We start from the raw sequence: 12,321 nt of genomic DNA on the forward strand, positions 1-12,321 counted from the left end.
GCTTACTGGATTCCCAAGGTCTGGGGCTTGTGCATAAGGGGTTGAGAATAGGAGGGAACAAACTCCTAATAAATACATGTTGAATTATATGGACAATTGTGTCCATTATCTACTCAAAATGGGTAAACATGAGGAGAAAAAAACTTTTTTTTTTAGGAGGGAAGCATAAAGCTGGGCATTGTGGTAACATGCTTGTAATACCAGCACTGAGAAGGTAGACTGGTGGATCATGAGTTCAAGGCCAGCCTGAGCTCCACAGCAAGAAACCATCTTAAAATTCTTTTTTTGGCCCACAGGCCAATGAGCTCCACATTCCCAGGTTTAGTTAGCTTTGTGCTGGAGATAGAACTCAGGGACCTCCTGCATGCTAAGCACTTGTATACACTGAACTACACACTACACCCTTAATTACAGAAGTAATGGGCTCACCACCAAGGGGAAAAAAAAAAATCTGTGGCTGGCTAGAACCTGATGGAGGCCCACTGTGAAGACCACAGGTGTCTATTTCTGCTTTCTCTCACAAATGAGCACACTCGGATCCACGGTGCATGCTGAGAAAATGAAAAATATACTCAAATGTTTTCTACTGGTTTTGACCCCAAGCTGTGGTAGGGCTTCAGCGGGGAAGGGAAGCCTATGTATGGGTCCTTGGGGAGTCAAAACTAGAACCAATGACCTCTCTCCAGAGCCTTTGTCCAGTGGAGAGAATGCATTCAGTCCATGGTAGTGGTGGTGCAGTGGTGAAGGCTGAACTCCTTCATTTAGCTGTCTGAATCAGGGGAAAAGGACTCTGCCATCCCTTTTCCTCCTCCAGCTCTTCATCCGGAAAAAATTCATCTGGAACTGGTTTCCTCTCATCCCAGAAGGGGTGCAGGTGTGCTGGGTTCCTGGGCCTGGCAGGAGGGCTAGGGCCTGGCTAGCCCTTCCTTAGACTCACATCATCGGAGGTGGAGCCAGCACATCTGGGGAGAGATGTTGATACCAGGCTCCAAAGCTGTTGGCATAGCCACTGACAGGCAGGGTGCCTGTCTTGGGGAGATCCCAGAAAGACGGAAGGGGTGGGGAACATGGAGACAGGGAGGGAAGTCTCCCAGGCAAGTCCCCTTCTTGCCCCCCAGAGTTCTGCTTCAGAAGCTTCTTATATTTAGAGCGTTTGTTCTGGAACCAGATCTTTACCTGGGGGTGGGGCGGGAAGGGGACAGAAGGCAAGATTAGGAGCATGTCTGGAAGAGTTGTTGAGGAAGGGCAAGAGCTGCTCAGAGCAGCTCTTCTTCAAGAGAAGAGCAGAGGGCCAGAACCTCTGCGGAAGGACGAGCTGGCCTCACCTGGGTCTGGGTGAGGCCGAGCTGCGCTGCCAGCTGGGCCCTCTCAGGCAGTGCCAGGTACTGTGTGTGCTGGAAACGCTGGTTGAGATGCTGCAGCTGAAGGCTTGAGTAGATGGTCCTTGGTTTACGCTGCTTCTTGATGAAGGGCTGTGGGAGCTGTTCTGAGGGCTCCAGGGACAGCGGCTCCTTCTCAGATTCTGGGAGGCAGCACAAGAGGGGAAAGACTGGAAAGGTCAGACATAGACTCATGCACACCTCTCCTGCACGTCCCCAAAAGACTAGCAACAAATACACCACCATGAGCCTCCATCTCCCGCCCCTGCCCCCTTTCTGCTTTTTTCAGTCTTCAAGCATCCAAGGTGCTAAGTGATACAAGATCTACTTCTTGCCTTCCAGGAGCTCACACTCATGGGTTCTGAATGCCCAAAGGGGCAGGGGCCAGAGCTAGGGTACCACCCAGGCGCCTGCTGCAGGAGGGAGGTCGGAGTTCACCCGCTCCCGGGCAGGGCGGGTTAAAGGTCCGGTGGAGGACTGGGATGACCAGAAAGGGCATTCCAGGATCAGGGAACTCGAAAGTTATGTTGGGGGGTGGGGGTGGGGGAGGCTGGAGGCGGACAGAGATAGTGTCTGCGTGGCACCCTCCGGCTGCGGAAAGAGGAAGAGCTCTAAAGGTCTGGCTGATCTGGCCTTCAGTGCCAGCACCGGAGAATGGGGAAGGGCCTACCCCGGCTTGGTGCTGGCTTGCTTCCCTTACAATAACCGACCCTCCCCCTCTCCCGAGGCGCACCTCCGTAGGAAAAGTGACCATCTCTCCATATTTTATAGGGGCCTCAGAAGCCAGGTTAGGGGAAGGCAGCCCTATTTTCCAATGGGCCACACGGAACCGAGGGAATTCTCTCTTCTTCTCTCGTGGCCGGGAAGGTGACCGGCATCCCAGAGCGCCGCCTGGGGCCACGAAGGTCACCGGGGCTGCGCCAGGCACCGCCCAGGGAGATCGCCCCCAGCATCGGTCCCCCTGGTTCTACAGCAATTCCAGCCGCCTCGCAGCTGGACCCTAAATGTTGGTGCAAAGGTGGGGGTGGGGGTTCCCCTTTTTTCCCCCCAGCGGGTAGTCCCAACTCGCCACTCAGCGAGGACACAAGAGAGGGCCCCCGGGCCATGGGAACCGGAAGGTGAACCGAGCAGACCAAATGCCTTTAAGCGTGTGTCCCCAGGGCACCTGCATGGCTTCTGTCCACCCTGACCCAGTTCCCCCCATTCCTGGCTGGCCTCAACCCCCCCCCCACACAAGTCAGGGTCTCTGCCCTTGGCTGGCCGGCCAGCCGCCGTCTCTAGTCTACTTCGCCTCCCCCGCAGCCCTCACCAGCGCCTCGGGTGCTGCTACGGGCTTCTCAGACACACACACACACACACACACACACACACACACACACACACACCATCGACCCCTGCCTCAGCCAATGCCCAGAAAAACCATTGGGCTTCTACTCCCGCCCGCGTCTGTCCAGCCTCCCCTGCTCTCAGCCGGGGGCTGGCAACCCAGCGACCACTCTGGCTGTGTGGACAGCACTATTATTCAGGCGGGGACACAGAGAACGCAAACACAGCCGCTGATGATGAACTCCTAGAGCTCTCTGCACACCAACTCTCAGAGCTGGACCCCCCCCCCCTACACACACCAGTTCCTTCCAGGACAGCTGCCATTTCCACGCCAGCTACAGCAAGTCACAACTGGATTTGCCCTGGTCTGGATAATGGAGCCCTAGGGTCTCCCTGGAGGCACAGGTTTTTGTTATTGTTGTTGTTTTGTTTTGTTTCCTAACCAAACCTGTGGGGAATGGGAAAATGGGCTGACAGTGGAGATAAAAGGAGGACCCTATCTCAATCATTCACACCCCAGTGGTTTACTCCGGAGTGGTCCAAACACTCGGTTCCAATAGAGTTACAAGCTAGTTTAAAGACATTTGCCTGGTGAGCGGGTGTGTAGCTTTTCGTTGGATCCGGGTAAAGTCTAAAGGAATGGGACTCTGTACTCCACCGGCTTCAGAAGGAGAAAGGGAAGGCAAAGGAGTGTGGGAGACAAGAAAGACAACACTTAGCACAGTGGGCAGTTTTCCCTAGGGTAAAGTCAGGCTAGTCACACCCCATCCCCCAGCACACTGTCCCCCCCCCCAGTATGCATATGCTACATGCCATTTTAACATATCTTTAAGGAAATAGTCTGGGGGATTCATTTGTAAAAACTAGATCTGTAGGACCTCCCCTCTCAACAGTTCCTCCTCCAGCGGACCAGCAGCTTGAGATAGGTACCCTCAAGTCTGTCAGAGGAGGCAGCTAACTTAGCAGGGTTCGGAGAAGTTCCTTAAAGTTCTATTTCCTGACTCCACACAGTGAAAGTGGCTTTGCCTACAGCCAAGGGCCTGGAAACCTGGCAGTGTCTTTGATCCATAAGAACCCTTTCTTCTTGCCTCAGTTTGCTCATGAGTAAATCAAGGAAGTTGAGCTCTCAAGTGCTAAGATCACTTCAGATTCTGAAAGTTCTTGAGAGAAGGGAGCTGTCTTGGTCTTGGGTTGACTGAAGTAAAGTCAGTTGTTAGATGTGCAACCTAGGAGGAGACTGTACCAAAAACAATGGTAGGGACCTGGAGTTCATTCTGTGGGCACTAATACTACGTGGCCAATATGTCAGCTCATCTGTGCAAATTATGACTGGGGAAGACCTGTTAGTTCCTTGGTTTAATTGAAGCTTTCCAGACAGCACTTTCTCAGGAGCTCAAAGTTGATCCAGAGAGCAGGAACTGGGGCCTAAGCTACCCTAACATCAAGGGTGGAGATGGCAGGGATGGCTGCCATCCTGTTGACTGCCTAGTCAACTTGTGGCTCAGTTCTTTGAACAATGGGTGGTGGGGTACTAAAACCAGACTTCGCTAAACTAGCTTCCAGTCAAGGTCAGACACAATCTGGGGGAAGGGGGTGGGGCCCAAGAAGAGAGAGGAAAGCTCCCACCTAGAGGTCTATAGCTCTCCACCTGGGAATAGATTTGTGTTTGGCAGGGTTTGGCGGCAGTACTGCTTTCCTCAACAAGAAAGGCCACAGGGGAGGGGAGTACAGGTTGGGGAGAATCCTCAGAAAGGGGCTAGGCCCCCACCCCTACATCTGGATTGAAGCAGTTACCCTTAGGTTCACACTACCCGGCAGCTCTAGGGGGTGGGGAAGGGAGCCCTCCCGCCTGACTTCACACAATGGCAAATCAAAACCTAGTAGGTTTTTGAGACCAGGATCCGTTCGCTCAGCAGCCCCCCCTCTCACTGCCCCCCCCACACACATCAGGATGTCTCCCGCCCCATCCCTTTGCATTCCCCTCCCCCACATCCCAAGGTTTGAATCCCGTTAGCTGCTTGCAACCAGGCGAGGGCGAAGTTTAGGGGCACAGGAGCCGGACCCCAGAAGTGTGGAGAGCTGCCGCCGCCAGACTTACCAGCCTCAGGTTCCTGCGGATGTTCAGCGGGACCACGGAAGGGCTGGTTTGGCGCCCCAGGTTGCTGGCAGGACAGGTAAGAATCTCCTGAGGTCGTCGGTGCTGTGTAGGAGTAGGACAGAAGGTGGCCATATGGCCGGGAGTAGGGCAGATCAGGGAGGGCTGCGGTTGTGGGGGACAGGCCAAGTGGGTAGGCAGCCACTACCGACGGGACGGGGGCGAAGTCCGGGAAGTCAACTTTGGAGGCGTCCTGGCCAGGGAGGGGGCAGGGCAAAGAGGTCATTGTGGCCGAGGCTGGGGCCGAAGGGCTTAGGTCATGACCCAGCACTCTGTCCGTCTGCCAACTCTCTTTCCCAGCCTCTAGTGCTGGGGTGGCCGAGCCCCCGCAGCCAGCTGCGCCGCACTTAAGATCCCAGGAAAAGGGTCTCTGCGCCTCTTCCAGAGGAGAGCACGCACCCGAGAACGGGGTTTCGGGGGGTGCCCCCATGGCTTTTCCCCTCCCCCCCTAGGTCCTTGAAGTTCCCCTCCTTCAGTTCAAGGGGTTCGGCTCCCGGGATCCGACGGGGGCCACTCCCACTGAGGCGTTCGCGATTGGCTGCCGTACGCGGTGACCTCACGGAGGCCGGCAGCCGGCGCCCGCCCCTCGCGGGGTAGCCTGCCTGGGGAGATGGGCGGGGTTCGGTGTGCTACCTCCAGGCCCACCTATCTCGGGGTCTTTTCGTTAAGGGGGTGCCAGGTTGCCAGGTGATTGGTACGTCAGGGAGCGTCGGTTGCAATGTCCGAAGTGCTCGGGAATTGGTGAGCTGCCCAAGAGGCGTGGAGAGCTGCGCCGGGGGCGGAGGCGCCGGGCTTTCCTGGGACGAGTTCGTGCTCTCCATCCCTCAGGGGTCTGCGCGGCTTCCTCCACTCCCCACCCCTGCACCTCCCGGCTCGGGAATCAAGAGCAGACCGCCAGCGCCAGCGGCTTATTCAGCGCGTCGGAATGCGTCGCTGCTGAGCCCTGGCAGTTTGTTGGTAAACAGACGCCGGGACCGGGAGGGTGCCGCCTGGCGCCCGGCCTGCCCCGCACGCGTGTGGCGCGCACGCCCCCGCGGGGCGCCCTCCACCTGGCACGCTGCGACCGCCGCCGCCGCGCCTCGCTGCCCCCTCCCCCGCCGGCTTCCGCTTCCGGCGGGGGCCCGGGTTTGGTTGCGACACGGCAGGCCCCCGAGGGTGCGGGAGGGATCTGCTGTCTGGGTTTTGCCAGTGCTGCGCCCCGCCTTTCCTGGCGCCGCGTGGAGCTAAGTAGCCTTGTTTGAATTGGGACAAAATCTGGGAGCGGGGATGAGTTTAGATTGTTGGCTCCGAGGAAGACATGGGAACGGTGGCAGAAGAGGGCTGCCCGGCTGTGCAGGACTTGCCTCCTCTAAACATAGCTACCGAAGGCCTCGGTGGACACGTGTCTTTGTATACAAGCAGCTGTTGCCACATGCGCACAAATGCACAAGGACTCCACTCAAATACAACCTGTGTCTTCTCATACCAAGACACAGGTGTCTGCGCACGTGTTCGCACTAGTGTCTCCCATGAAAAGCTTATTCCTGGATCTGCAAACACAGAAATCAGGCAGTAATGTAAGACCAAAGATGAAGAACAAGTCCTTGAATAAAAACACTGTGTATTTGTCTCTTACACAGACAAGTATTTTACACAAGCAAATCAGTTGGTGTACATACTCAAAAATAAGGAAAATCCAAGCATTTATGCACACGTACCTACCCTGTAAAAGACATCCAAGCTGCTTCCTGCTAGGGGAGACAGTCCAGTCCGATTCCTCACTGATTCTCCTGACAAATTTATACTCCTTTGCCCATTATGTGCAACTTTGCAGGCACCCTCATGTTTATACATACACATTACAAGACAACAGTCTTGGGGGAAAGAAGAAATCCTGAAAGAGTAAGAGAAGAGGAAGAGAAGCCAACTCACTGGGTGGTGGTCAGGCCTTCTATGAGAGAAAAATCTCAAGTTCTATGGGGTGGGTGAAGCCCATAGGTTACCAGCAGGAAGGAAAAGAAACCAACTTCAAATTATATTACTTCCCCCACCGCCTCTTCCTGCCCCTGGAATGGATAAAATTTAGTATCTCCAGGAAAATACTTTTGTAGGCCTTGGCAGAGTACTCTGAAGCCTTGGAGAGTCTTCTCTGGATGGCGGGGGAACCCACTCCCCTTTTGTTTGACAGAGTGCAAGGTTTTGCTCAGGGGAGATGTGCTACTTCCATGTGGGATGCAGGACCACTTTACCCCAAGCTCCAGCCATGTAGTCATCTCCTTAGAGCTGGGGGCATGAATTTGAGGATGTTCCTTTGCAAGCCTTCCTTTCTAGCACCATCATGTTCTTCTGGAGGAAGGTTGCCATGGTGAGGTTCTGGGATTGGTATATTAGGTGAAGTGGAGGAAAGGAGAGGTCTTGGAGGTAGGGTTGGCTCTCTGAGAAGGCTCACAGCAGAGATGTTTTCGAGCTAGAATTGAAAGATTGGTGGAGGATACTTCCATACTTCCTCCTTTCTGTGCTGGACCTAGCAAAGAAGTACAAGCATTGGCTTTGGGCATTCTTCAAAGCTAGGTGTTCAGTCATGAAAACATTTCCTAAACTCTCCTAAGTGCTTAAGAAACTTCTCTGAACTCATGTAGGATTCTTATCCTGGTGCAGCAACAGAAAACAGATCGCAGTCCTTTGGAATGCATCACTCACAGGCTCTCTGTATCTTTCCTGAAAGCACATGAAGTAGGTGCTGTTATTAGCACCATCTTGTTCCTTGGGAAGGAGGCTGCCATGGTGAGGTTCTGAGGTTGGCATATTAGATGAAGTGGAGGAGGAAATCTCCCTCTCCAACATTGGCTCTCTGTGCCTCCTCTTCCTACACTCCAAAGGGTATGGGACTTTGACAACGGGCTGGAAAACCTGGGGGTTTCCTTTAGATGCAGATTCCCAAGAAAGGGGGTCTAACAAGACATCTTCTCAACCTCAAGAACGGTGGAAGTGATGGATATGCAGGCGAGGAAAGGCAGTGATAATGTGGCCTCCCGAGGTTCCTGAGTTTCTATCCAGAGCCCCTCTAAGATGCTGGCCAGTCAGCCATCTCCTGCTAGATACTATCAGCTATGAAAGGAGGGAGCTGGCCTCAAGAGTCCAAGCCTCTGTCATTTGCTCTATGGTGATGACTTTACAAAACCTCAAATCCAAATAACAACAACGAAAAACAAACAACAAAACTGGGAATGTGCTAAGATAAGGAGAAAGACAGACTGGCAGGGAAAACAAAGTGAACTTTCTTGTTCAGTACTTCAGCTCCGGTGGCTCCCGTAAGCTCAAAGTGGCTCCCCTCGCTTTTCTTATGCAGATCTGCCTTTGAAAAAGGGACCGACTTGGAGAACCCAGCACCAAAGCGGCACCCAGAGAGCAAACTGTAGGAAGGAGTTGAGACCCCCTGGAAGGTGAAGCAGCACCGCAGCCCCTCCCCTCCCACCCCACCCCCCTTGCCGGGAATTGCCTTGGCTGGACAATTGAATCTGATCAATGTTGTTTCTAGTGTAGGCTCTTTGCTGGTCAGCCCACCAGATGGGATAAGGATCCATAGCTTGGGATTCTTTCCTTGCTTGAAGTTATTTCCCCGATCTGTCCTTTCTTGTTGCAGGAATGCTACCCAAACCAGCAGTCCATCACCGGCATCCCAAACATGTGGGGAGATGCGGGATGCGGGGTTCTCCGCGCAGTTGTGGGGTTCTGCATGTTCTGCAGAACACACACTCGCGTGCAGAATGGCTTCTGCGCCTGGAGTCGGGTGTGGAGATCTGTAACCCGGAGCAAACAAACTCCACACCTGCTTGGATCTGCACTGGGACTGTGGTTCTGGGATTGTCCGCCCATCCTCTCACCAAGCCCAAACAAAATTTTAGTTTTGTTTTGTCTGTTCTTAGATTTTTTTTTAAATTCGAGTCGTCGGGGCCTTTCTTTTCTTTTTCTTAAAAAATTTTTTTGTTTTGCAATTTGGTTTGCAAAGAAACATAGTGAATAATGAAGAATTCGGTTTTGTAAGAGAAGGGGTCTGAAGGAAATGGAATCGTTGCCCAGCCTTCCTCTGCTCCTTCATTTACGCTGTGAATAAAACCCCAGCTCTCCATGAGGCCTGGGGAAGGCGCATCCTGTAGAAACCTCGGTAACCCCAGACTGCTTTGAATGTGCCTGAAATTTGGAGCCGCTATCTCTTTTTCCTCTTTCTGATGGCACTAGTAACGTGTGCTAGCGCACGTGGGGTCGACCGGCTGCTCGCCGAGACCGCCGCTAGCCTCGCCTCGCGCTGTGCTGCGTTGCGCTCGGCTCCTGGCTCCTGGCTTTCTGTTATGATCCCAACAACCCTGGGAAAATGCCGGTGGGTTGGGGGCTGGGGCGGGGAGGCGGTCAGTGCCATCAGATCCCGGGACTGTTTGCCGTTGGACTTCCACGGGGATCTTCTGCACACCCTCAGCTACTTTCTTGCTTCACTTCCAGATTTCAGCCTTGATTCCAGAACAACAACAACAACAAAGCCTATTTTAAAAAAATGACACGGATGTTTTAAACACACGAATATTTACAAACACGGTAAAAAGCAGAACTAGGAACAATTATGTGACTGTGTCATTTCTCTCACACAAGAAAACAGTTAACCCAAACGGCACGGGTTTGGAGGTGCGTTGGGGGCGCGGCGCTGGGATGCGCGGAGCGATGAAGGAGGGTATAGCTCCGGAGTGTGTGTGTGGGGGGGGGTGCCTTGGCACTGGGTTTAGCGGTGGCTGGGGTGACCGGAGTCCTCCCGGCTGCCTGCCCCAGCTCGCGATCCAGCGTGAGTCCAACCGAGTGGCCCGGCGCTGGAGCGCGCTGGAGCGAACCAGCGGGGCGCGAGCCCGGCTGCGGACAAGCTGGTGCGAGATGTTGCGGCCAACCCGGCTGCTGCGAATTCGCTCTGCCCGGAACGAAGGCAGCCCAGCCCGGACCTCTAGACTTCAGAGGTGGGCACGGACATGAGGGTGTTCCGCCCACCTCTCCATTGCCAGACCGGGGATGAAAACCAGAACTAAGATGTGGCAGGAGGTGGAAAGGAGCGTCTAACCCGCGGCGACGGCACGCGTGTGCGCGCGGGCGCCCACCGCCTCGCATCACACATCACACGCGCGCGCCACAAACACCCAGACCCCACAAGAGCCTCAGCACACACTCCACAGGCAACCACAACGCCGCGCATACATAGCAACACCACACATCCACAACACCCACCCGCCCGCCACTGTGCGCACACGCCCTGCTCACGCCCGCCCGACTTCCAGCCCTCGCCATTAGGCCGAGGGTCTATTGGCAGGCTTATTGGTTTCACTCTCCCACTTCCAGATCAGATCCTTTGAAGGTCTGGAATGTTTCTTTCATTAAAAAAAAAAAAAAGTCCCCGAATACTGATTCTGGCAGCAAAGTCCCGGAGAAGAGGATCACTTTACAGGCTGAAGCTCTCTGGGCCTGGGAGGATGGGGAGAATTTTGCCTTGGGGCTAAGCTGGATGGCTCACCCCATTCTTTCCCTCAAAGTGAGAAAAATAATCATAATTACACAAACCCAGCTCAAGCCCTAGGACCACCAAACTAACAAACAATAACACACAAAAACCCAAAGGTAAACTTTCCTTCCGTGTACTCCAAGAGCTGGGGGGTAGGGGGCTTGTAGTCTGAAGTGAGAAGCAGTTCAACCCACCCCTTCCTTCCTTCTCCCCCAAGCCCCCCACCCCAGCCCAGCTCAGGGGAGGGGGGAAATGAGGGGGGAAAGAGCCCTGACTCTCCTGGGGCCCAGGCTCACACCGCTGGTGGGGGAGGCTGTTGAAAGAGGGAGCAGTAACTCACCAATTTCTTCCAGGCTGCATCCAGTCTACTCATCCATTACTTTCTTTCATGCCCTTTGGAAACGGACCACACAATGGCTGCTGCCTAGAAGTGACCAGAGGAGGTGAGGAGTCAGGAAAGGAAGTGGGCAGAGAAGTTTGCACAGCTTGCACGACGAAGGAGGCTGGGAGCTGGACAGTGGCCTCCTAAAGGAACTAAATGTGTTACGAATTTTCATGTGCTCAAACCAGTTCCCCAGTGTCTGGAGCCCCCTCCCAGCCTCTGAGCCAACTTACATCTGTCCAGTGCTTGGCACAGGCACAGCAGGAGGGGAGTGAAGGGAGATAAGGATGACAGGAAAGAGCCTTCTCCTGCCCAAAATTCTGGGTGACAGTGACCCAGATCCAGCTGAGAAGGGAGCTGAGCCCATACTCCCAGCCACTACTCAACCCATGGGGCATTCATTGCCTTTCATCAGAAAAGAAGTGGAATGCAAATTCGTGAAGCATTCCATATTTTTAGTGAAATGAACCTCAAGATATGGACACAAGAGGTTTGTCTTCATTGTTATTGTTTTAAATGTACTATGTGATTTCTTTTTTGTGTGTTCTTCCCCTTATGGCATATCCCCTGCTGTCACTGTAGTTGATTTTGGTACCCTGAATCTTGTATATACAGTTGCCTAGTCTGGGGAGGGGAAAGGGAATAACAAAATGCTGAAACAAAGACACAGGATGACCCACTGCAACAATGATACCTACCGCATAGTATATTGGAAAGGAACTTTACAACTTTGGGGAAGGGTGGGCCTGGGGAGGAGTGTGTGAGGCCAAGGAGGGAAGGGATAGTGGGACATCAACAAGGGAAAGGGTAGCAATGATCTACAAGTAATGTACTCATTGTCTTACTCATTTACTGTAACCCCTCTGTACAGCATCTTTACAATAAAATAATATTTTTTTAAAAAAGAAAAAGAAATGGAAGGCCAGGTCAAGGTCTTCTATATGTCTAGGGCACTGGAAACCCAGGTGAAGAAAATTTCTCCAGACACTTCCAAGGAATCTTAAGGAGCCTGTGGGGGGGGGGGGCTTCAGTGGGGGAGGGGAGCTATGGTGATCTGAGGCCTTGAAAAGCAATAATGACAACACCTAAGTGTTGTCTTTTCCTGGCACCCTGCATAGCCCTTCAATGTATCATTTAATCATCACAAGAATCCTATATTAGATATTATCTAATTCTGTTAGATACTTTAATAAACCCTTTAATTATCTGAAGAATTCTGTATCAGAATAAATTGATATCTAAACTCCATATTATCCCTACTTCACACATGAGGAAATGGAGGCACAGCTGGAATTGGAATCATCTGGTCTTCTGAACTCCTGAGGGGCTGGCTTCATAGGAGCAGTACTATCTAACAAGGCAGAGCAAGAGCTGGGAAGGGGGAGGAGGGGCCCCAGCACAATGTTCTGTGTGAAAGGCAGAAGAAGAAATAGCATTAATAATGGCTGGTATTTATTGGGGGTTGACATGCCAGACATACTTTACATGCATTCTTCATTGAAATCTTCACACAGCCTCCCGCAAGAGAGTCTTCATTCAACTCTCACTGTGACAGCTGAGCCCCAGA

The 12,321-nt window shown here is 53.2% G+C and overlaps 1 protein-coding gene across 1 annotated transcript; it reads right to left on the reverse strand.

The window, feature by feature from the left end:
• Nucleotides 1–933: 933 nt before the first annotated feature.
• Nucleotides 934–5,086, reverse strand: Dlx4 (distal-less homeobox 4). Its single transcript, XM_013037829.1, has 3 exons — nt 4,804–5,086; nt 1,326–1,522; nt 934–1,176 (listed from the first exon to the last, which is right to left on the reverse strand). Exons 1-3 carry the CDS (start codon nt 5,084–5,086, stop codon nt 934–936), a joined length of 723 nt encoding a protein of 240 aa, XP_012893283.1.
• Nucleotides 5,087–12,321: the final 7,235 nt, after the last annotated feature.

Source organism: Dipodomys ordii, unplaced genomic scaffold (assembly GCF_000151885.1).
Source record: "Dipodomys ordii isolate 6190 unplaced genomic scaffold, Dord_2.0 Scaffold7, whole genome shotgun sequence".
NCBI classification, from domain to species: Eukaryota; Metazoa; Chordata; class Mammalia; order Rodentia; family Heteromyidae; genus Dipodomys; species Dipodomys ordii.